Source organism: Scyliorhinus torazame, chromosome 14 (assembly GCF_047496885.1).
Source record: "Scyliorhinus torazame isolate Kashiwa2021f chromosome 14, sScyTor2.1, whole genome shotgun sequence".
Classification (NCBI taxonomy): Eukaryota; Metazoa; Chordata; class Chondrichthyes; order Carcharhiniformes; family Scyliorhinidae; genus Scyliorhinus; species Scyliorhinus torazame.
Genome location: NC_092720.1, coordinates 126,990,981 through 127,016,529, shown reverse-complemented (window position 1 = coordinate 127,016,529; position 25,549 = coordinate 126,990,981). Strand labels below are relative to the sequence as shown.

General features: G+C 52.4%; 1 protein-coding gene across 1 annotated transcript in view; it reads left to right on the top strand.

The window, feature by feature from the left end:
* LOC140389059 (anoctamin-7-like) overlaps nucleotides 1-25,549 on the top strand; it is a 275,652-nt gene that overhangs the window by 127,691 nt on the left and 122,412 nt on the right. The window contains exon 5 of the mRNA XM_072473221.1: nucleotides 9,044-9,151. Within this exon, the coding sequence (XP_072329322.1) occupies nucleotides 9,044-9,151 (108 nt within the window). The remainder of the gene's footprint in view (nucleotides 1-9,043; nucleotides 9,152-25,549) is intronic.

Genomic DNA, 25,549 nt, shown 5'->3' with positions numbered 1-25,549 from the left:
CCATCCCTTCCTTCGTCTGACCTGGTCAGTTACTTTAAGGTGCGCCTCCTGCAACATTGCCACGTCCGCCTTCAGTCCCCTCAAATGCACGAACACGCGTGCCCTCTTAACCGACCCATTTAGCCTTCTTACATTCCATGTTATCAGCCTGGTTGGGGGGCTTCTCGTGCCCCCACTCTGCCGATCAGCCATCATCTTTCTTGGGCCAGTCTCCAGCCCGCGCCCCACGCATCTGCAGGCCCGCCCCCAGGCAGCCTCCATCCCCGACCTCCCCATTGTCCCACAGCAAAAGTCCCTCTCCTGTCAGCAGAACATTTCCCCCATCCCCCCCTAGTAACAGCACCATACACACAGCCCCCTCCAACAAGCATACCATCTGCTCACCCCCCCACTGCGCTTCCATGAGCTAGCCCGCCCAGCTAGCTTGGTGGCTGCCGCCCATGGCGCCCGACATTTTCCCACCTATTGTTCCCCCCCCCCTCTCCCCCCCCACTCGGACACACATATGCAAACGTAAACAATCCCAACCTAATTGCCCAAAAGAAACACGCAAAGAAAATCAAAAACAAGATCAAACATTGAACATCTAACATTCACACCTCCGTCCCCCATCAGTGCAAATGCAAATTTTAACTCAAGCAGCTCGTCCGCAGACCCCAACTCAATACAAAAGGCATCACAAGTAACATCCAAAGACAAAAACTTTTCTTTTTTTAAGAAAATGAACTGAAGAGAAGAGGGAGAAAAAGAAACACAGACCCCCCCCCCCCCCCCGCCCCCACATGAACACTGCAGCAAAGTTCAGTCCAAACACCTCAGTCCGATACCAGCCCTTTCCTTCTCGCGAAGTCCATCGCTTCCTCGAGCGACTCAAAGTAGATATGTTGCTCTTCGTGCATAACCCAAAGACGGGCCGGGTACAGTAGTCCAAACTTTACCTTCTTCTTAAAAAGGGCAGATTTTATCTGGTTGAACCCTGCTCTTCTTCTGGCCATGTCCGCGCTCAGATCCTGAAATATACGCAGGACACTGTTCTCCCATTTGCAGCTCCGCGTTTGCCTGGCCCACCGTAGAATGCACTCCTTGTCCAGGTACCTATGGAATATCACCACCATAGCTCACTGGGGGATCATCCCCACGCGGCTTCCTCGCTAACGCTCTGTGCACCCTGTCTACCTCCAAGGGTCGGGAGAACGTCCTCTCCCCCAGTAGCTTCTCAAACATGGCCGCTATGTATGCCCCTGCGTCCATTCCTTCGGATCCCTCCAGGAGACCCACGATTCTCAGGATCTGCCGGCGGTGTCGTGTTAGGTACACTGGTCTAACACTGGCTGCAACTGGATGCAGCTTAGATCAGAAAGATACTCCAGACCTTGAAGTTAGTTCAATCAGGTTTATTGAACAGTTAGCACAGTTCTCTGTGAGTTCGACTCTCTGCTAACCTAAGTGTGGTTACTCTGTCTGACTGAACCAGACTAGCTCTTAGCCACGTGGTGGAGGTGTGAGATTGTAACAACACCCTTGGCTGACTCTCTAGATGTTCATCAGTGGAAAGAGGTGGAGTGTGAGTGCCTCATGTCTTTTATAGTCAGATCCCACCCCTGAGTGTCCTGCCTGCTTATTGGTCATGTCCTGTTCCCTGTGTCCATTAGCTGCTTGTCTGTATATCATGATGTGTGTGTCTGCATATCATAACAGGTGGGACCTGTTCTCTAGATCCTCCACCTTCTCCTGGAACCTTTTCTGTTGGTCTCTCAACATTCCCACCTCCAACTCCACTGCAGCTTGGTGCTCCTCCTGCTCAGTCAGTGCCTTCTCCACTTTCTGGATCGCCCGATCTTGAGCATCCAGCCTGAGTTCCAGTCGCGCAATCGACTCCTTAATCGGGTCCAAGCATTCCTGTTTCTGCTTGGCGAAGCCTTCCTACATAAACTGTATCAGCTGCTCCGTCGACCGCTGGGTCATCAAGGCAGAACTCCACCATGCTTTCTCCCATTGCAGCCTCGGTCCAAGCCTTCTCCGTTCGTCTATTTCTTCCTTTGCGAGCACTCCTGGTCCGCCTCTCTATGCATTGATGTAGGATTCCTCTTCACAATTGCGTCCAACATCAATTTTCCACTTCAGATCCCGCAAAAAATCGAGGAACAAGGTCCAAAGTTACGACCCGAGCGGGAGCCACCAAATGTGTGACCTACTCCTTCATAGCTGCCACCGGACGGCCGAATGGTGACAAACTTAGGTGATGCAGTGAGGTCCAAGATCTTTCTTTCCTCCCCCATCGTAAAGCTCCTTACAAGCAGAGCAAGGTAAACAGATAGAATACAATAAGTGTGCACATGCAATTTAACACTACAAAATTGCAGAGGTCGTAATGTCTCCTTTTATACCTGCTCCTTCCTTTAGCCATCTTGAATTTATCTCCTTCACCTTTAAGTGGCTCCCTTCATCACCTCACTTCATTCGCACATCTTGCACTCCGTATTTAAATTCTGCGGTTAACCACTTGAAATCATGTTTCATTTCTGATTTCTCCCCCATTCCTCCTCTCCCCTTCTGAAGGGAATAACTAGGTCCGATGTCAAGAGCTGTTGCTCCTGTTATGGTCCTCGGTTTAGAGAACCCCAAAGTGTATCGTGGAGTTCACCTGACCCACAACTTTTAATAGATTGTGGTATGGGGAGCACACGGCCCACTCTACAGGTGTGGTACAGCAGAAATGGAAAAGTATCTTTTAAAGCAAAACAATGTTTATTCTATGAACTCAAGTTATCCTTTTTAAAACATACAGTGAACATCTTAGCAACCATTAATTCAAATACAACCCCCAAAGAATACAACACTAAGTAATCCTTTAAGCTTTCCTTTTAACATCCATAAGACGTAAAAAAGAACTTTTAACAGAAGCACATCAGGTTAAAGTCACTACTGAGAGCAGTTATTAGTTTTAAATCACCAGGATCGATTTACAGTTTTTAGATTACAGAGCGAATGACTAATACCCTTCCGGGCTGTGACTGCAGCTATCCAGCTCTGAAAACGAAACTAAAACACACCCTGCAGCAAACAGTCTAAAACAAAAGTAAAAAGCTGACAGACAGCCCAGCTCCACCCACTCTCTGACATCACTGCAGTAGTAAACATCCATTTCTTAAAGGTACTCTCACTACAGATATTTATATACACACCCATTTATAAACACCTTAAGGGTACTGTCAGATGGCACTCCCTATTTTAACATGTCCATTAGGGGAGGCAGTGGTATAGTGGTATTGTCACTGGACTGGAAATCCAGCGCCCCAGGATAATGCTCTGAGGACCTGGGTTCCAATCCCATCAATTCAATACAAAATCTGGAATCAAAAGTCTAATGATGACAATGGGGTTAGTTTTCCCGTCCCGTCCGCTAAGGGAGTTGTCGTGCGTGCGGGACGGAAAATTTGATGGTCGATTTAACCTCGGGCAGGAATTTCCAATCTCCTAAAAACTCATCTAGTGCATCAATGTCCTTTAGGGAAGGAAATCTGCCGTCCTTACCTGGTCTGGCCTACATGTGACTCCAGACCCACAGCCATGTGGTTGAGTCTGAACTGTCCTATGAAATAGCTTAGTGAGCCAATCAGTCCAAGGGCAATTAGCGGGACTTCCCGACAGAGGTCTCATTTCTGGGGGTCTCCTTATTTAGGGGTTCTCTGCAGGTGTCTCTGAGGGGGGTACCCTTATTTAGGGGGACTCTTTGGGCATGGGGGTGTCGGGCTACCCCTGTGTTAGGTGGCGGGGACCAAGAGAATCCAGGGGTGGGGGGCTGAGTTGTGATGCAGTGGGATTGGGAGGGGGGTGGTACGCAGCCGTGGCACCTCGCTATCGGGCCACCCGCTCAAAATGGCAGCCCAATAGCGGGATTCACTCGGGAGTCCCTTCAAATCCTCACCATGCATAAATTTGCATGGCTAAGTATTAGGAATCGCTTCCGGGAGCGTGAATCAGGTGCAATTCAGCTCCGGCAGGAGAACATTGGGCGCAATTCTTCGGAAAGGTTCCTAAGTGTGGTAATGAGTGGGAACTGCCGCAAGCTTTCCGACTCACCGCCAAGTAAGGCTGGCAACGCGATTCAATGATTATTGGTCCACTGAACGGGGCCCCACGGGCTTCTCGCCGCAAATGAAGGCTCGCCAGCCGATTCGGCAGCGCGCTCGCCAGGCACCCGCTAACAAGGTTGAGCAGCGCTCAAACAGCGCTTGCCCAGCCATCCCCAGCCAGGAGACCAGCCCAAGATTCGGGGACCCTGACCTGGGGAGGCTCCTCGATGCAGTGGAGGCCGGGTGGGTTGTCCTGGTTCCCCTGAGGGCCCCGGAGGATCAGTCACGGGGCAGCCAGTGCTGTCTGGGGTGAGGTGGCGGCGGCTGTGAGCGCCGGGAGTGTCACCAGGGGGATTTACCTCCAGTGCCGGAAAAAGGTCAACACCGCCACCGGGCAGCACGAGTGAGTCAACAGCAACGCCACCTCCCCCCCCCCCCCCAGCCCCGAGATCTTTCCGCCCCCACATCAGCATCCACCCTCCTCTCCCTTCGGCCCCCACAACCCTCCCTCCCCGTGGCACCGGGGCCAACACTGCTAGGGTGGCGACCGATGGAGCATCATGAATGAAGGCGTCCAAGGTCGTTGGAAGCCATGGCTGAGGGTCTTGACAGAATGTCCACCTCGTTGGGGGATGTCACCCAGTACCAGGCCGACCTTGATGAGGTTCTGCAGGACATGTCTCGCTCTCAGGTGAAAATGGCCAAGGCGCTGCGGAGCTTGTTCCAGTCACAGGCGGGCATTGCCAAGGCGCTGCGGAGCTTGTTCCAGTCACAGGCGGGCATTGCCAAGGCGCTGCGGAGCTTGTTCCAGTCACAGGCGGGCATTGCCAAGGCGCTGCGGAGCTTGTTCCAGTCACAGGCGGGCATTGCCAAGGCACTGCGGAGCTTGTTCCAGTCACAGGCGGGCATTGCCAAGGCACTGCGGAGTTTGTCCCAGTCACTGAGCAGCATTGCCAAGGGCGTCAACTCGATGGTGTGGACCATGGTGAACTATCAGGGCTGGCAGAGCCAGATGATGTTGCGGCAGCTGGGGATTGAACCAGCTGCCCCACTGTCCCAAGGTGAACCCCAGGGCCCTTTGGGAACTGACTGGGAGGTGGGGATGCTGAGTGCCAACTTGGAACCGTCCCATGGAGTGCTGGCTGCCTCCACCTCTGATGTGCAGCCTGGGGGTACACCTAGATGTAGCGGTAGTGCTAGGAAGGCAAAGCATATCAAGGGTCACTGAGGGCACTGGGAGGGTGTGAGGGGGAAGAGGGACGGCACCATCAGAAGAGTGGGGAATTGTTACTCGCAATAAACACCCTTATGCACAATTGGTAAGACCCCTCTGTCACTTTCTCCCGCAATGCGGGCCGACCTCCGAACTATTGCCCCCCCCCCCCCCCCCCCCCCCCCCCCCCCGTAGCACTCACTTACTCTCTGGCTGTGGACATGACCCCGAGCTGTGTCCATCCCCTGGGTGTTTGGATGTTGGCTGCTGCATGTGTGGAGTTGCCTCCCGCAGTGTCCAGGCATCACAGGCTGATTGGGATGCTAGGCAATGTCTCCCACATGCTACATGACCTGCCTACTCACAGGAATCCCCTTTGATTGTGTGAAGTGCTCACTTCAACCACGATTGCCAATTCCCCGATTAGCAATAGCCTTCAGCCAGAGGCCTCGACAATTGGTGTGGGGGTTATCGGTGGTCGGTAGGGCAGACAGGCAGGGACAAGGATTGCCCCCGGAACAAGTACACACAATCCACAGGTTGGAATGGTACTGCCGTGTGCGATTGCCCCCCAGTTGCCCCCCCCCCCCCACAGTGCCTCCCCCCTCCCATGGCGGCCCAGCCATGTGGAGGGTCCCTCACTCCCGGCCGAGGAACCCCACCTCCCGCCAAGTACTGGGGCGGCAAGCCAAGTGCCCCCGGCCTCTTTGCCTGTGAGCAAAGATGGCTACTCACCTCCTCGGCTCCCCACAGAAGCCCGTCCACCAGTTCACGTTTTACACAAGGAGTACTAATCGGCATCAATGTGACCACTTACTGGAGAGGCCGATAAATGACAGGAGGTCTTTGGATGTGGGTGGCTCTCGTTAATTGTATTGAAATAGGGCTTAAGTGGTGATAATTGGTTTCTCACAACGCTACGGCAAGATCCTAATTTTGCCTACGGGAGTGGGCCGGTTGCTTCGTAAACTGTTTGGCGCCTGGCACGGTTTACTGCCTCTCACGTTATTTACCGGCCTCGTTTTGCTCGAGCGAGAGCGTTACGAGGCCGGAGAATTGCGGCCATAGTTTCCCAAATGGAGAATTTCGCCCATAGTGATTAAGTTTAATTTTATGTTTTGTTTTAGATTTGCTTGTAATTTATGATTTTGTACTCTTGCATTTTCGTCAGTTGATAGTTTGTTATTTTGTTATTATGTAAAACTTCAATAAACACACTTACAAAAAAAAGAAATGGGGCTTGTTCACTAAACATCAGCCGATGAATAAGGTTGGATGCATCTAATACACGTCCAATATCTCAAAACGAGTTATAGAAACTGTGGAATCCAACGGAAGAGACGCAGGAACGCCTGGTAGGAGAGGAATGAACAAACGTTTATTATGATGTACACACTATCAGAAAGCGACAAACTCCTCTCCCCAAAGGACCACCCTCCCTGACCTGCACCCAGATCAGGGTTTTTATACTAAGAGGTTCCCCCTTGTAAAGGGGAAACCCCGCCCCCAATTACCGGGAGAGTTCATTCTCTGAGGTGAAAGGGGGGAATCGCAGAGAGCTCAGTCCTTGGCCCCCAAGGGGGTCGTGACAGAAAATGCTTCAATCATTCATATGTTAATTAAACTATCAGCCTCAAATGGTATAAACAAAATTTAAGTATATACGCTTTGTTTGGATGCAGAGGGGGTGCATGGCCCGCGCAGTCAATGTTGTGAGCAACCAACACACACCAACAGGGGAAAAAAACCACGTGGATGGAAACCACTGGAATGTGGCAAACCCTGTGGGAGACGGTCAACAAAAACCATTCTTGTGAAACCTTTTTGCGCAGGCTCACAACCTTCTTGGTGTGGTGCCCAGAAATGCACACAACAGGCGGAACCAATGTTTTATAAAGGTTTTTCATAACTTCCTCACGTTTGACTCCTATGCCTCTATTTATAAACCCAAATATATAAAGATAGCCTGCAAACCATGTCCATGTCCAAATGCAGCAAAACCTGGACAATATCCAGACTTGGGCTGACAAGTGGCAAGTTACATTTGCACGCACAAGTGCCAGGCAATGACCATCTCCTACACGAGAGGATCTGACCATTGCCCTTGACATTCAATGGCATTACCATCACTGAATCCCCAACAATCAACATCCAGGGGCTTACCATTGACCAGAAACTGAACTGGACTAGCCACATTAATACTATGGCTACACCAGAGCAGGTCCGAGGCTGGGAATACTGTGCCAAGTAACTGACAACTTGACCCCCAAAGCCTGTCCACCATCTACAAGGCGCAAGTCATGAGTGTGAAGGAATACTCTCCACTTGCCTGGATGAGTGCGGCTCCAATAACACTGAAGAAGCTCAACACCATCCAAGACAAAACATCTCGCTTAATTGGCACCCCATCAACAAACATTCAATCCCATCACCACTAATGAACACTCACAGCCGTGTGTACCATCTACAAGATGCACTGCAGGAACTCACCAAGGCTTCTTGGACAGCACCTTCCAAACCCATGACCACTCCCTCCCTAACAGCACTGTGGGTGTACCTACATCTCAGGCACTGCCGCGGTTCAAGAAGGCAACTGACCACCACCTTCTGTAGGGCAACGAGGGATGGACAATAAATGCTGGCTTGGCCAGCAATGCCCACACTCGTAAATTACTTTATATTTTTTTCATTATAATTTTAGAGTGCCCAATTCTTTTTTTTCCAATTAAGGAGCAGTTTAGCGTGGCCAATCCACCTACCCTGCACTTTTGGGTTGTGGGGGTGAGACCCACGCAAGCACGGGGAGAATGTGCAAACTCCACACGGACAGTGACCCAGGGCCGGGATCGAACCTGGGACCTCAGTGCCGTGAGGCAGCAGTGCTAACCACTGTGCCATCATGCTGCCCTAACTCGTAAATTACTTTAAAAGGTCATTCTCCAACTTGTTCAGCGATTGCCCTTGGAAGCTTCTTGCACAGAAGGAGACCATTCAGTCGATGGCACCTCTGACAGTTCTAGGAAAGAGCCCCCCACCCCCTCCCCCTTCCACCTTTCCCCACAAACTTTAAACCCTGTCTTTATAAAAAATATTTGCCCACTTTCCTTTTTGGCATTTATGGGCGGGATTCTCCGTCCTGCTGCACCAGAATTCTGATTCGGCACGCCGTCGGATTCTCCGTTTCCCCGGCTGGCGAATGGGTTTGCCATTGTGGGGCAGCCCCACACCATCAGGAAACCCCCGGGCCACCGGCAAAACGGAGAATCCCGTCGACGGAGAATTCGGCCCCTTCTGTTTGCCATGATGAGTACACAATGAAAAACTTTGGCAAGACAACAATTTCTAGAATACCATGTGGATTAGGCCTGAGCCAGTAGGGTTTAAATCCTGGGTTACGACAATCACATACTTATACAGCAACTTTAACATAACAAACGCGCTTCACAGGAACATTATCAAACACAATCTGACACTGAGTTACATACGGAGATGTCAGGGTGTATGAGCAAAAGCTTGGTCAAAGAGGTAGGTTTGAAGGAACGTCGTACAGGTACAGCGAGGGGCAGACAAGTGGAGAGATTTAGGAAGGGAATTGCAGGGTGTCGGGACGAGACAATGAAAGGGGCGACCGTCAATGGTGTGCCGATTTACACCAGGGATACTCAAGAAGCCAGAATCGGAGGAATGCAGATATCCTAGGATAGTGGGGTTGGAGGAGATTACCTGGTCTTTGTTTGGATTTATCTCTCTACAGCATGAGGCACAGAGTCAGAAGCAGACGATCCATTATGTCGTGCTGAATGTTCCATGGAAAGCCCTCTGCTATTTTGCGGAGAATATGGGGCTCCTTGTCCCTCTGCAGGTGAGTGAATCGGAAAGGCTCGGTATTTAATTGCTGGGTGTCTTTGTGTTAACTTCAACTCCAGTTTTCATTACTTACAACTTTTGTCCCTTTCTTTCCTTAAGATAGTGGGGCTGATGACTCTGGTCATTACTGGTCCTTACATAGCACCTTCCAAAGCCATGACCATTATCATCTAGAAAGACAAGTGTAGCAGATATCTGGGCACACCACCCTCCTGGTTTGGAAATATATCGCCGTGCCTTCACTGTCGCTGGGTCAATATCCTGGAACTCCCTCCCTAACTGCTCTGTGGGTGTACCTACACCTCATGGACTGCAGCGGTTTCAAAAGGCAGCTCACCACCACCAAGGACAATTAGGAATGGGCATGAATGCTGGCCCTAGTCAGCGACACCATCATCCCACAAATGAATAAAACTGAATTACTTCCTCCCTGGTTGTATTAAACAGGCACCAAGGTTAAGTTGAAGATGTGGAGACCTGGTGGGAATCTAGCCTTTCCATTTTGCTCTGGGTTTACTGGAGCTTTGATTTGTGAGAGTGAAACCCGCCCCACACGAAGCAAGGACCTGGTGGCATATTTGGCTATTGGGCTGCTGTCATGCTTATTCATGATGTGGAGATGCCGGCGTTGGACTGGGGTGAGCACAGTACGAAGTCTTACAACACCAGGTTAAAGTCCAACAGGTTTGTTTCGAATCACTAGCTTTCGGAGCGCTGCTCCTTCCTCAGGTGATTCACCTGGTGTTGTAATGCTTATTCTTGGAGCGTTGTAGCCTACCTTGGCATCTGCCCTTCCCCCATCCCAATCCCTCCCACACAACCAGAGAAAGGATACAGCACAGAAATAGGCCATTCAGTCCATCTTGTCTGTGCCGACCCGAGGACACCCAGGTGCCCGCTCTAATCCCACCTTGCTGCACCCGGCCCATAGCCCTGCAGCTTACAGCACCTAAGGTGCAGATCCAGAAACCTTCTAAAAGAGTTTAGGGTCTCTGCCTTCACCACCGACTCAGGCAGCGAATTCCAGACACCCGCCACCATCTATGTAAAAATGTTTTCCCTCATGTCCCCTCTAATCTTTCTGCCACTTAGCTTCTACCTATGACCCCTCGCTGCCAAGGGAAAGGGGTTTCTCCTGTTTACTCTATCTCTACCCCTCACAATTTTGTACACCTCACTCATGTCACCCGTCAGCCTTCTTGGTTGCAAGGAAAACAACCCTGACCTCCCAATCTCTCCTCGCAGCTACAATTCTCCAGCCTGGCAACATTCTAGTAAATCTACTTTGCACTCTCGCCAGAGCAATTATGTCCTTCCTGTAATGTAGTCACCAGAACTGTGCACAATACTTCAGTTGTGGCCTCACCAGTGTCTTATACAATACCATCATTATATCACCACTTCTGAATGCCAATGAAGGAGAGCACACCTTCTTTACAACCTTATCTATCTGTACTGCTACCTTCAGGTGCCTGTGTACTCGCCAAGATCTCTCACTTCATCTACCCCTCTCAGTATATTCCCATTTATTGTGTATTCCCTTTTACTGTTTGACTTCCCAAAATGCATCACCGCACACTTATCTGAGTTGGATTCCTTATGCCACTTTTGTGCTGTTTCCAGACTTCTTCATTAGGATGCTGACCCCAGACTGCCTCACTACAATGCTGACTGCAGGATGCTGTTTCCAGAGTGCTTCACTGCGATGCGGACTGCAGGATGCTGTTCCCAGATAGTTTCACGGTGATGCTGACTGCAAACACTGTTCCCAGAGTGCTCCACTGCGATGCTGACTGTAGGACACTGTTCCCAGACTACTTCACTGTGACGCTGACTGCAGGACACTGTTCCCAGAGTGCTTCACTGCGATGCTGACTGTAGGACACTGTTCCCAGACTACTTCACTGCGATGCTGACTGCAGGTCACTGTTCCCAGACTGCTTCACTGTGATGCTGACTGCAGGACACTGTTCCCAGACTGCTTCACTGTGACACTGACTGCAGGTCACTGTTCCCAGAATGTGTCACTGCAATGCTGACTGCAGGATGCTGTTCCCAGACTGCTACACTGTGATGTTGACTGCAGGATGCTGTTCCCAGACTGCTTCACTGTGATGCTGACTGCAGGTCACTGTTCTCAGACTGCTTCAATGCGATGCTGACTGCAGGACACTATTCCCAGAGTGCTTCACTGCAATGCTGACTACAGGACGCTGTTACCAGACTGCTTCACTGTGATGCTCACTGCAGAGTGCTGTTCCCAGACTGCTTCACTGTGATGCTGACTGCAGGTCACTGTTCCCAGACTGCTTCACTGTGATGCTGACTGCAGGACACTGTTCCCAGACTGCTTCACTGTGATGCTCACTGCAGGTCACTGTTCCCAGACTGCTTCACTGTGATGCTGACTGCAGGTCACTGTGCCCAGAATGCGTCACTGCAATGCTGACTGCAGGATGCTGTTCCCAGACTGCTTCACTGTGATGTTGACTGCAGGATGCTGTTCCGAGACTGCTTCACTGTGATGCTGACTTCAGGACGCTGTTCCCAGACTGTTTCACTGTGATGCTCACTGCAGGTCACTGATCCCAGACTGCTTCACTGTGATGCTGACTGCAGGTCACTGTTCCCAGACTGCGTCACTGCAATGCTGACTGCAGGATGCTGTGCCCAGACTGCTTCACTGTGATGCTGACTGCAGGATGCTGTTCCCAGACTGCTTCACTGTGATGCTGACTGCAGGTCACTGTTCCCAGACTGCTTCACTGTGATGCTGACTGCAGGACACTGTTCCCAGACTGCGTCACTGTGTTGCTGACAGTAGGGCACTGTTTTCAGAGTGCTTCACTGCGATGCTGACTGTAGGGCACTGTTCCCTGACTGCTTCACGGTGATGCTGACTGCAGGGCACTGTTCTCAGAGTGCTTCACTGTGATGCTGACTGCACGACGCTGTTCCCAGTCTGCTTCACTGTGATGCTGACTGCAGGATGCTGTTCCCAGACTGATTCACTGTGATGCTGACTGCAGGATGCTGTTCCCAGACTGCTTCACTGCGATGCTGACTGCAGGATGCTGTTCCCAGACTGCTTCACTGTGATGCTGACTGCAGGATGCTGTTCCCAGACTGCTTCACAACGATGCTGACTGCAGGACTCTGTTCCCAGAGTGCTTTACTGTGATGCTGACTGCAGGAGGCCATTCCCAGACTGTTTCACTGTGATGCTGACTGCAGGTCACTATTCCCAGCCTGCTTCACTGTGATGCTGACTGCAGGACAATGTTCCCAGACTGCGTCACTGTGTTGCTGACTGCAGGACGCTGTTCCCAGAGTTCTTCTCTGCGATGCTGACAGTAGGGCACTGTTCCCTGCCTGCTTCACGGCGATGCTGACTGGAGGGCACTGTTCTCAGAGTGCTTCACTGTGATGCTGACTGGAGGGCACTGTTCCCAGACTGCTTCACTGTGATGCTGACTGCAGGACGCTGTTCCCAGAGTGCTTTAATGCGATGCTGACTATAGGGCACTGCTCCCAGGCTGCTTCACGGCGATGCTGACTGAAGGGCACTGTTCTCAGAGTGCTTCAATGCGATGCTGACTGCAGGACACTATTCCCAGAGTGCTTCACTGCAATGCTGACTACAGAACGCTGTTACCAGACTGCTTCACTGTGATGCTCACTGCAGGGTGCTGTTCCCAGACTGATTCACTGTGATGCTGACTGCAGGTCACTGTTCCCAGACTGCTTCACTGTGATGCTGACTGCAGGACACTGTTCCCAGACTGCTTCACTGTGATGCTGACTGCAGGTCACTGTTCCCAGACTGCTTCACTGTGATGCTGACTGCAGGTCACTGTTCCCAGAATGCGTCACTGCAATGCTGACTGCAGGATGCTGTTCCCAGACTGCTTCACTGTGATGCTGACTTCAGGACGCTGTTCCCAGACTGCTTCACTGTGATGCTCACTGCAGGGTGCTGTTCCCAGACTGCTTCACTGTGATGCTGACTGCAGGTCACTGTTCCCAGACTGCTTCACTGTGATGCTGACTGCAGGACACTGTTCCCCGACTGCTTCACTGTGATGCTGACTGCAGGTCACTGTTCCCAGTCTGCTTCACTGTGATGCTGACTGCAGGTCACTGTTCCCAGACTGCGTCACTGCAATGCTGACTGCAGGATGCTGTTCCCAGACTGCTTCACTGTGATGCTGACTGCAGGACACTGTTCCCAGCCTGCTTCACTGTGATGCTGACTGCAGGTCACTGTTCCCAGTCTGCTTCACTGTGATGCTGACTGCAGGTCACTGTTCCCAGACTGCGTCACTACGATGCTGACTGCAGAACGCTGTTCCCAGACTGCGTCACTGTGATGCTGACTGCAGGACACTGTTCCCAGACTGCGTCACTGTGATGCTGACTGCAGGTCACTGTTCCCAGACTGCGTCACTGTGATGCTGACTGCAGGACACTGTTCCCAGACTGCTTCACTGTGATGCTGACTGCAGGTCACTGTTCCCAGACTGCTTCACAACGATGCTGACTGCAGGTCACTGTTCCCAGACTGCGTCACTGCGATGCTGACTGCAGAACGCTGTTCCCAGACTGCGTCACTGCGATGCTGACTGCAGAACGCTGTTCCCAGACTGCTTCACTGTGAAGCTGACTGCATGTCACTGTTCCCAGACTGCTTCACTGTGATGCTGACTGCAGGATGCTGTTCCCAGACTGCTTCACAACGATGCTGACTGCAGGACTCTGTTCCCAGACTGCTTCCAGGCGTTGCTGACTGAAGGGCACTGTTCTCAGACTGCTTCAATGCGATGCTGACTGCAGGACACAATTCCCAGAGTGCTTCACTGCAATGCTGACTACAGGACACTGTTACCAGACTGCTTCACTGTGATGCTCACTGCAGGGTGCTGTTCCCAGACTGCTTCACTGTGATGCTGACTGCAGGTCACTGTTCCCAGACTACTTCACTGCGATGCTGACAGCAGGGCACTGTTCCCAGAGTGCTTCACTGTGATGCTGACTGCAGGGTGCTGTTCCCAGAGTGCTTCACTGTGATGCTGACTGGAGGCACTGTTCCCAGACTGCTTCACTGTGATGCTGACTGGAGGCACTGTTCCCAGACTGCTTCACTGCGATGCTGACTGGAGGCACTGTTCCCAGACTGCTTCACTGTGATGCTGAATGCACGATGCCCTTCTCAGACTGTGTCACTGTGATGCTGACTGCACGATGCCCTTCGCAGACTGCTTCACTGTGATGCTGACTGCACGATGCTCTTCCCAGACCGCTTCACTGCGATGCGGACTGCAGGAAGCTGTTCCCAGACTGCTTCACTGCAATGCTGGCAGCAGGAAGCTGTTCCCAGAATGCTTCACTGTGATGCTGACTGCAAGACACCGTTTCCAGACTGCTTCACTGTGATGCTAACTGCAGTACTCCATATTCAAACTGCTTCACTGTGATGCTAACTGCAGTACTCCATTTTCAGACTGCTTAACTGTGATGCTGACTGCAGGACACCATTTCCAGAATGCTTCACTGTGATGCTGACTGCTGGACACTGTTCCCAGACTGCGTCACTGTGTTGCTGACTGCAGGATTTTGTTCCCAGAGTGCTTCACCGCAAAGCTGACTGTAGGGCACTGTTCCCCGACTGCTTCGCGACAATGCTGACTGTAGGACACTATTCACAGAGTGCTTCACTGCAATGCTGACTGCTGTACACTGTTCCCAGACTGCTTCACTGTGAAGCTGACTGCATGTCACTGTTCCCAGACTGCTTCACTGTGATGCTGACTGCAGGTCACTGTTCCCAGACTGCTTCACTGTGATGCTGACTGCAGGATGCTGTTCCCAGACTGCTTCACAACGATGCTGACTGCAGGATGCTGTTCCCAGACTGCTTCACTGCGATGCTGACTGCAGGATGCTGTTCCCAGACTGCTTCACTGTGAAGCTGACTGCATGTCACTGTTCCCAGACTGCTTCACTGTGATGCTGACTGCAGGATGCTGTTCCCAGACTGCTTCACAACGATGCTGACTGCAGGATGCTGTTCCCAGACTGCTTCACTGCGATGCTGACTGCAGGAGGCCATTCCCAGACTGTTTCACTGTGATGCTGACTGCAGGACACTGTTCCCAGCCTGCTTCACTGTGATGCTGACTGCAGGACACTGTTCCCAGACTGCTTCACTGCAATGCTGACAGCAGGAAACTGTTCCCAGAGTGCTTCACTGTGATGCTGACTGCAAGACACCATTTCCATACTGCTTCACTGTGATGCTAACTGCAGTACTCCATATTCAGACTGCTTAACTGTGATGCTGACTGCAGAACACCATTTCCAGACTGCTTCACTGTGATGCTGACTGCAGGATGCTGTTCCCAGACTGCTTCACTGCGATGCTGACTGCAGGAGGCCATTCCCAGACTGTTTCACTGTGATGCTGACTGCAGGACTCTGTTCCCAGCCTGCTTCACTGTGATGCTGACTGCAGGACAATGTTCCCAGACTGCGTCACTGACTGCAGGACGCTGTTCCCAGAGTTCTTCTCTGCGATGCTGACTGTAGGGAACTGTTCTCAGAGTGCTTCACTGTGATGCTGACTGGAGGGCACTGTTCCCAGACTGCTTCACTGTGATGCTGACTGCAGGACGCTGTTCCCAGAGTGCTTTAATGTGATGCTGACTATAGGGCACTGCTCCCAGGCTGCTTCACGGCGATGCTGATTGAAGGGCACTGTTCTCAGAGTGCTTCAATGCGATGCTGACTGCAGGATACTATTCCCAGAGTGCTTCACTGCAATGCTGACTACAGGACGCTGTTACCAGACTGCTTCACTGTGATGCTCACTGCAGGGTGCTGTTTCCAGACTGCTTCACTGTGATGCTGACTGCAGGACACTGTTCCCAGACTGCTTCACTGTGATGCTGACTGCAGGTCACTGTTCCCAGACTGCTTCACTGTGATGCTGACTGCAGGACGCTGTTCCCAGAGTGCTTAAATGCGATGCTGACTATAGGGCACTGCCCCCAGGCTGCTTCACGGCGATGCTGACTGAAGGGCACTGTTCTCAGAGTGCTTCAATGCGATGCTGACTGCACGACACTATTCCCAGAGTGCTTCACTGCAATGCTGACTACAGGACGCTGTTCCCAGACTGCTTCACTGTGATGCTGACTGCAGGTCACTGTTCCCAGAATGCGTCACTGCAATGCTGACTGCAGGATGCTGTTCCCAGACTGCTTCACTGTGATGTTGACTGCAGGACGCTGTTCCCAGACTGCTTCACTGTGATGCTGACTTCAAGACGCTGTTCCCAGACTGCTTCACTGTGATGCTGACTGCAGGTCACTGTTCCCAGACTGCTTCACTGTGATGCTGACTTCAGGACGCTGTTCCAAGACAGGTTCACTGTGATGCTCACTGCAGGGTGCTGTTCCCAGACTGCTTCACTGTGATGCTGACTGCAGGTCACTGTTCCCAGACTGCTTCACTGTGATGCTGACTGCAGGACACTGTTCCCAGACTGCTTCACTGTGATGCTGACTGCAGGTCACTGTTCCCAGTCTGCTTCACTGTGATGCTGACTGCAGGTCACTGTTCCCAGACTGCGTCACTGTGATGCTGACTGCAGGACACTGTTCCCAGACTGCGTCACTGTGATGCTGACTGCAGGACACTGTTCCCAGACTGCTTCACTGTGATGCTGACTGCAGGTCACTGTTCCCAGTCTGCTTGACTGTGATGCTGACTGCAGGTCGCTGTTCCCAGACTGCTTCACTGCGATGCTGACTGCAGAACACTGTTCCCAGACTGCTTCACTGTGATGCTGACTGCAGGTCACTGTTCCCAGACTGCGTCACTGCAATGCTGACTGCAGGATGCTGTTCCCAGACTGCTTCACTGTGATGCTGACTGCAGGATGCTGTTCCCAGACTGCTTCACTGTGATGCTGACTGCAGGATGCTGTTCCCAGACTGCTTCACAACGATGCTGACTGCAGGATTCTGTTCCCAGACTGCTTCACGGCGATGCTGACTGAAGGGCACTGTTCTCAGACTGCTTCAATGCGATGCTGACTGCAGGACACTATTCCCAGAGTGCTTCACTGCAATGCTGACTACAGGACGCTGTTACCAGACTGCTTCACTGTGATGCTGACTGCAGGGTGCTGTTCCCAGACTGCTTCACTGTGATGCTGACTGCAGGTCACTGTTCCCAGACTGCTTCACTGTGATGCTGACTGCAGGACACTGTTCCCAGACTGCTTCACTGTGACACTGACTGCAGGTCACTGTTCCCAGAATGCGTCACTGCAATGCTGACTGCAGGATGCTGTTCCCAGACTGCTTCACTGTGATGTTGACTGCAGTATGCTGTTCCCAGACTGCTTCACTGTGATGCTCACTGCAGGGTGCTGTTCCCAGACTGCTTCACTGTGATGCTGACTGCAGGTCACTGTTCCCAGACTGCTTCACTGTGATGCAGACTGCAAGACACTGTTCCCAGACTGCTTCACTGTGATGCTGTCTGCAGGTCACTGTTCCCAGACTGCTTCACTGTGATGCTGACTGCAGGTCACTGTTCCCAGACTGCGTCACTGCAATGCTGACTGCAGGATGCTGTTCCCAGACTGCTTCACTGTGATGCTGACTGCAGGATGCTGTTCCCAGACTGCTTCACTGTGATGCTGACTGCAGGTCACTGTTCCCAGACTGCTTCACTCTGATGCTGACTGCAGGACAATGTTCCCAGACTGCGTCACTGTGTTGCTGACAGTAGGGCACTGTTTTCAGAGTGCTTCACTGCGATGCTGACTGTAGGGCACTGTTCCCTGACTGCTTCACGGTGATGCTGACTGCAGGGCACTGTTCTGAGAGTGCTTCACTGTGATGCTGACTGCACGACGCTGTTCCCAGTCTGCTTCACTGTGATGCTGACTGCAGGACACTGTTCCCAGACTGATTCACTGTGATGCTGACTGCAGGACACTGTTCCCAGACTGCTTCACTGTGAAGCTGACTGCATGTCACTGTTCCCAGACTGCTTCACTGTGATGCTGACTGCAGGATGCTGTTCCCAGACTGCTTCACAACGATGCTGACTGCAGGACTCTGTTCCCAGACTGCTTCACTGCGATGCTGACTGCAGGAGGCCATTCCCAGACTCTTTCACTGTGATGCTGACTGCAGGACACTGTTCCCAGCCTGCTTCACTGTGATGCTGACTGCAGGACAATGTTCCCAGACTGCGTCACTGTGTTGCTGACTGCAGGACACTGTTCCCAGCCTGCTTCACTGTGATGCTGACTGCAGGACACTGTTCCCAGACTGCTTCACTGCAATGCTGACAGCAGGATGCTGTTCCCAGACTGCTTCACTGTGAAGCTGACTGCATGTCACTGTTCCCAGACTGCTTCACTGTGATGCTGACTGCAGGATGCTGTTCCCAGACTGCTTCACAACGATGCTGACTGCAGGATGCTGTTCCCAGACTGCTTCACTGCGATGCTGACTGCAGGAGGCCATTCCCAGACTGTTTCACTGTGATGCTGACTGCAGGACACTGTTCCCAGCCTGCTTCACTGTGATGCTGACTGCAGGACACTGTTCCCAGACTGCTTCACTGCAATGCTGACAGCAGGAAACTGTTCCCAGAGTGCTTCACTGTGATGCTGACTGCAAGACACCATTTCCATACTGCTTCACTGTGATGCTAACTGCAGTACTCCATATTCAGACTGCTTAACTGTGATGCTGACTGCAGAACACCATTTCCAGACTGCTTCACTGTGATGCTGACTGCAGGATGCTGTTCCCAGACTGCTTCACTGCGATGCTGACTGCAGGAGGCCATTCCCAGACTGTTTCACTGTGATGCTGACTGCAGGACTCTGTTCCCAGCCTGCTTCACTGTGATGCTGACTGCAGGACAATGTTCCCAGACTGCGTCACTGACTGCAGGACGCTGTTCCCAGAGTTCTTCTCTGCGATGCTGACTGTAGGGAACTGTTCTCAGAGTGCTTCACTGTGATGCTGACTGGAGGGCACTGTTCCCAGACTGCTTCACTGTGATGCTGACTGCAGGACGCTGTTCCCAGAGTGCTTTAATGTGATGCTGACTATAGGGCACTGCTCCCAGGCTGCTTCACGGCGATGCTGATTGAAGGGCACTGTTCTCAGAGTGCTTCAATGCGATGCTGACTGCAGGATACTATTCCCAGAGTGCTTCACTGCAATGCTGACTACAGGACGCTGTTACCAGACTGCTTCACTGTGATGCTCACTGCAGGGTGCTGTTTCCAGACTGCTTCACTGTGATGCTGACTGCAGGACACTGTTCCCAGACTGCTTCACTGTGATGCTGACTGCAGGTCACTGTTCCCAGACTGCTTCACTGTGATGCTGACTGCAGGACGCTGTTCCCAGAGTGCTTAAATGCGATGCTGACTATAGGGCACTGCCCCCAGGCTGCTTCACGGCGATGCTGACTGAAGGGCACTGTTCTCAGAGTGCTTCAATGCGATGCTGACTGCACGACACTATTCCCAGAGTGCTTCACTGCAATGCTGACTACAGGACGCTGTTCCCAGACTGCTTCACTGTGATGCTGACTGCAGGTCACTGTTCCCAGAATGCGTCACTGCAATGCTGACTGCAGGATGCTGTTCCCAGACTGCTTCACTGTGATGTTGACTGCAGGACGCTGTTCCCAGACTGCTTCACTGTGATGCTGACTTCAAGACGCTGTTCCCAGACTGCTTCACTGTGATGCTGACTGCAGGTCACTGTTCCCAGACTGCTTCACTGTGATGCTGACTTCAGGACGCTGTTCCAAGACAGGTTCACTGTGATGCTCACTGCAGGGTGCTGTTCCCAGACTGCTTCACTGTGATGCTGACTGCAGGTCACTGTTCCCAGACTGCTTCACTGTGATGCTGACTGCAGGACACTGTTCCCAGACTGCTTCACTGTGATGCTGACTGCAGGTCACTGTTCCCAGTCTGCTTCACTGTGATGCTGACTGCAGGTCACTGTTCCCAGACTGCGTCACTGTGATGCTGACTGCAGGACACTGTTCCCAGACTGCGTCACTGTGATGCTGACTGCAGGACACTGTTCCCAGACTGCTTCACTGTGATGCTGACTGCAGGTCACTGTTCCCAGTCTGCTTGACTGTGATGCTGACTGCAGGTCGCTGTTCCCAGACTGCTTCACTGCGATGCTGACTGCAGAACACTGTTCCCAGACTGCTTCACTGTGATGCTGACTGCAGGTCACTGTTCCCAGACTGCGTCACTGCAATGCTGACTGCAGGATGCTGTTCCCAGACTGCTTCACTGTGATGCTGACTGCAGGATGCTGTTCCCAGACTGCTTCACTGTGATGCTGACTGCAGGATGCTGTTCCCAGACTGCTTCACAACGATGCTGACTGCAGGATTCTGTTCCCAGACTGCTTCACGGCGATGCTGACTGAAGGGCACTGTTCTCAGACTGCTTCAATGCGATGCTGACTGCAGGACACTATTCCCAGAGTGCTTCACTGCAATGCTGACTACAGGACGCTGTTACCAGACTGCTTCACTGTGATGCTGACTGCAGGGTGCTGTTCCCAGACTGCTTCACTGTGATGCTGACTGCAGGTCACTGTTCCCAGACTGCTTCACTGTGATGCTGACTGCAGGACACTGTTCCCAGACTGCTTCACTGTGACACTGACTGCAGGTCACTGTTCCCAGAATGCGTCACTGCAATGCTGACTGCAGGATGCTGTTCCCAGACTGCTTCACTGTGATGTTGACTGCAGTATGCTGTTCCCAGACTGCTTCACTGTGATGCTCACTGCAGGGTGCTGTTCCCAGACTGCTTCACTGTGATGCTGACTGCAGGTCACTGTTCCCAGACTGCTTCACTGTGATGCAGACTGCAAGACACTGTTCCCAGACTGCTTCACTGTGATGCTGTCTGCAGGTCACTGTTCCCAGACTGCTTCACTGTGATGCTGACTGCAGGTCACTGTTCCCAGACTGCGTCACTGCAATGCTGACTGCAGGATGCTGTTCCCAGACTGCTTCACTGTGATGCTGACTGCAGGATGCTGTTCCCAGACTGCTTCACTGTGATGCTGACTGCAGGTCACTGTTCCCAGACTGCTTCACTCTGATGCTGACTGCAGGACAATGTTCCCAGACTGCGTCACTGTGTTGCTGACAGTAGGGCACTGTTTTCAGAGTGCTTCACTGCGATGCTGACTGTAGGGCACTGTTCCCTGACTGCTTCACGGTGATGCTGACTGCAGGGCACTGTTCTGAGAGTGCTTCACTGTGATGCTGACTGCACGACGCTGTTCCCAGTCTGCTTCACTGTGATGCTGACTGCAGGACACTGTTCCCAGACTGATTCACTGTGATGCTGACTGCAGGACACTGTTCCCAGACTGCTTCACTGTGAAGCTGACTGCATGTCACTGTTCCCAGACTGCTTCACTGTGATGCTGACTGCAGGATGCTGTTCCCAGACTGCTTCACAACGATGCTGACTGCAGGACTCTGTTCCCAGACTGCTTCACTGCGATGCTGACTGCAGGAGGCCATTCCCAGACTCTTTCACTGTGATGCTGACTGCAGGACACTGTTCCCAGCCTGCTTCACTGTGATGCTGACTGCAGGACAATGTTCCCAGACTGCGTCACTGTGTTGCTGACTGCAGGACGCTGTTCCCAGAGTTCTTCTCTGCGATGCTGACTGCAGGACACTGTTCCCAGAGTGCTTTAATGCGATGCTGACTATAGGGCACTGCTCCCAGGCTGCTTCACGGCGATGCTGACTGAAGGGCACTGTTCTCAGACTGCTTCAATGCGATGCTGACTGCAGGACACTATTCCCAGAGTGCTTCACTGCAATGCTGACTACAGGACGCTGTTACCAGACTGCTTCACTGTGATGCTCACTGCAGGGTGCTGTTCCCAGACTGCTTCATTGTGATGCTGACTGCAGGTCATTGTTCCCAGACTGCTTCACTGTGATGCTGACTGCAGGACACTGTTCCCAGACTGCTTCACTGTGATGCTGACTGCAGGTCACTGTTCCCAGACTGCTTCACTGTGATGCTGACTGCAGGTCACTGTTCCCAGAATGCGTCACTGCAATGCTGACTGCAGGATGCTGTTCCCAGACTGCTTCACTGTGATGTTGACTGCGGGATGCTGTTCACAGACTGCTTCACTGTGATGCTGACTTCAGGACGCTGTTCCCAGACTGCTTCACTGTGATGCTCACTGCAGGGTGCTGTTCCCAGACTGCTTCACTGTGATGCTGACTGCAGGTCACTGTTCCCAGACTGCTTCACTGTGATGCTGACTGCAGGACACTGTTCCCAGACTGCTTCACTGTGATGCTGACTGCAGGTCACTGTTCCCAGACTGCTTCACTGTGATGCTGACTGCAGGATGCTGTTCCCAGACTGCTTCACTGTGATGCTGACTTCAGGACACTGTTCCCAGACTGCTTCACTGTGATGCTGACTGCAGGACACTGTTCCCAGACTGCGTCACTGTGTTGCTGACAGTAGGGCACTGTTTTCAGAGTGCTTCACTGCGATGCTGACTGTAGGGCACTGTTCCCTGACTGCTTCACGGTGATGCTGACTGCAGGGCACTGTTCCCAGACTGCTTCACTGTGATGCTGACTGCAGGATGCTGTTCCCAGACTGCTTCACTGTGATGCTGACTTCAGGACACTGTTCCCAGACTGCTTCACTGTGATGCTGACTGCAGGACACTGTTCCCAGACTGCGTCACTGTGTTGCTGACAGTAGGGCACTGTTTTCAGAGTGCTTCACTGCGATGCTGACTGTAGGGCACTGTTCCCTGACTGCTTCACGGTGATGCTGACTGCAGGGCACTGTTCCCAGACTGCTTCACTGTGATGCTGACTGCAGGACGCTGTTCCCAGAGTGCTTTAATGCGATGCTGACTATAGGGCACTGCTCCCAGGCTGCTTCACGGCGATGCTGACTGAAGGGCACTGTTCTCAGAGTGCTTCAATGCGATGCTGACTGCAGGACACTATTCCCAGAGTGCTTCACTGCAATGCTGACTACAGAACGCTGTTACCAGACTGCTTCACTGTGATGCTCACTGCAGGGTGCTGTTCCCAGACTGATTCACTGTGATGCTGACTGCAGGTCACTGTTCCCAGACTGCTTCACTGTGATGCTGACTGCAGGACACTGTTCCCAGACTGCTTCACTGTGATGCTGACTGCAGGTCACTGTTCCCAGACTGCTTCACTGTGATGCTGACTGCAGGTCACTGTTCCCAGAATGCGTCACTGCAATGCTGACTGCAGGATGCTGTTCCCAGACTGCTTCTCTGTGATGCTGACTTCAGGACGCTGTTCCCAGACTGCTTCACTGTGATGCTCACTGCAGGGTGCTGTTCCCAGACTGCTTCACTGTGATGCTGACTGCAGGTCACTGTTCCCAGACTGCTTCACTGTGATGCTGACTGCAGGACACTGTTCCCCGACTGCTTCACTGTGATGCTGACTGCAGGTCACTGTTCCCAGTCTGCTTCACTATGATGCTGACTGCAGGTCACTGTTCCCAGACTGCGTCACTGCAATGCTGACTGCAGGATGCTGTTCCCAGACTGCTTCACTGTGATGCTGACTGCAGGACACTGTTCCCAGACTGCTTCACTGTGATGCTGACTGCAGGTCACTGTTCCCAGTCTGCTTCACTGTGATGCTGACTGCAGGTCACTGTTCCCAGACTGCGTCACTGCGATGCTGACTGCAGAACGCTGTTCCCAGACTGCGTCACTGTGATGCTGACTGCAGGACACTGTTCCCAGACTGCGTCACTGTGATGCTGACTGCAGGTCACTGTTCCCAGACTGCGTCACTGTGATGCTGACTGCAGGACACTGTTCCCAGACTGCTTCACTGTGATGCTGACTGCAGGTCACTGTTCCCAGACTGCTTCACAACGATGCTGACTGCAGGTCACTGTTCCCAGACTGCGTCACTGCGATGCTGACTGCAGAACGCTGTTCCCAGACTGCTTCACTGCGATGCTGACTGCAGAACGCTGTTCCCAGACTGCTTCACTGTGAAGCTGACTGCATGTCACTGTTCCCAGACTGCTTCACTGTGATGCTGACTGCAGGATGCTGTTCCCAGACTACTTCACTGCGATGCTGACAGCAGGGCACTGTTCCCAGAGTGCTTCACTGTGATGCTGACTGCAGGGTGCTGTTCCCAGAGTGCTTCACTGTGATGCTGACTGGAGGCACTGTTCCCAGACTGCTTCACTGTGATGCTGACTGGAGGCACTGTTCCCAGACTGCTTCACTGCGATGCTGACTGGAGGCACTGTTCCCAGACTGCTTCACTGTGATGCTGAATGCACGATGCCCTTCTCAGACTGTGTCACTGTGATGCTGACTGCACGATGCCCTTCGCAGACTGCTTCACTGTGATGCTGACTGCACGATGCTCTTCCCAGACCGCTTCACTGCGATGCGGACTGCAGGAAGCTGTTCCCAGACTGCTTCACTGCAATGCTGACAGCAGGAAGCTGTTCCCAGAATGCTTCACTGTGATGCTGACTGCAAGACACCGTTTCCAGACTGCTTCACTGTGATGCTAACTGCAGTACTCCATATTCAAACTGCTTCACTGTGATGCTAACTGCAGTACTCCATTTTCAGACTGCTTAACTGTGATGCTGACTGCAGGACACCATTTCCAGAATGCTTCACTGTGATGCTGACTGCTGGACACTGTTCCCAGACTGCGTCACTGTGTTGCTGACTGCAGGATTTTGTTCCCAGAGTGCTTCACCGCAAAGCTGACTGTAGGGCACTGTTCCCCGACTGCTTCGCGACAATGCTGACTGCAGGACACTATTCACAGAGTGCTTCACTGCAATGCTGACTGCTGTACACTGTTCCCAGACTGCTTCACTGTGAAGCTGACTGCATGTCACTGTTCCCAGACTGCTTCACTGTGATGCTGACTGCAGGTCACTGTTCCCAGACTGCTTCACTGTGATGCTGACTGCAGGATGCTGTTCCCAGACTGCTTCACAACGATGCTGACTGCAGGATGCTGTTCCCAGACTGCTTCACTGCGATGCTGACTGCAGGATGCTGTTCCCAGACTGCTTCACTGTGAAGCTGACTGCATGTCACTGTTCCCAGACTGCTTCACTGTGATGCTGACTGCAGTATGCTGTTCCCAGACTGCTTCACTGTGATGCTCACTGCAGGGTGCTGTTCCCAGACTGCTTCACTGTGATGCTGACTGCAGGTCACTGTTCCCAGACTGCTTCACTGTGATGCAGACTGCAAGACACTGTTCCCAGACTGCT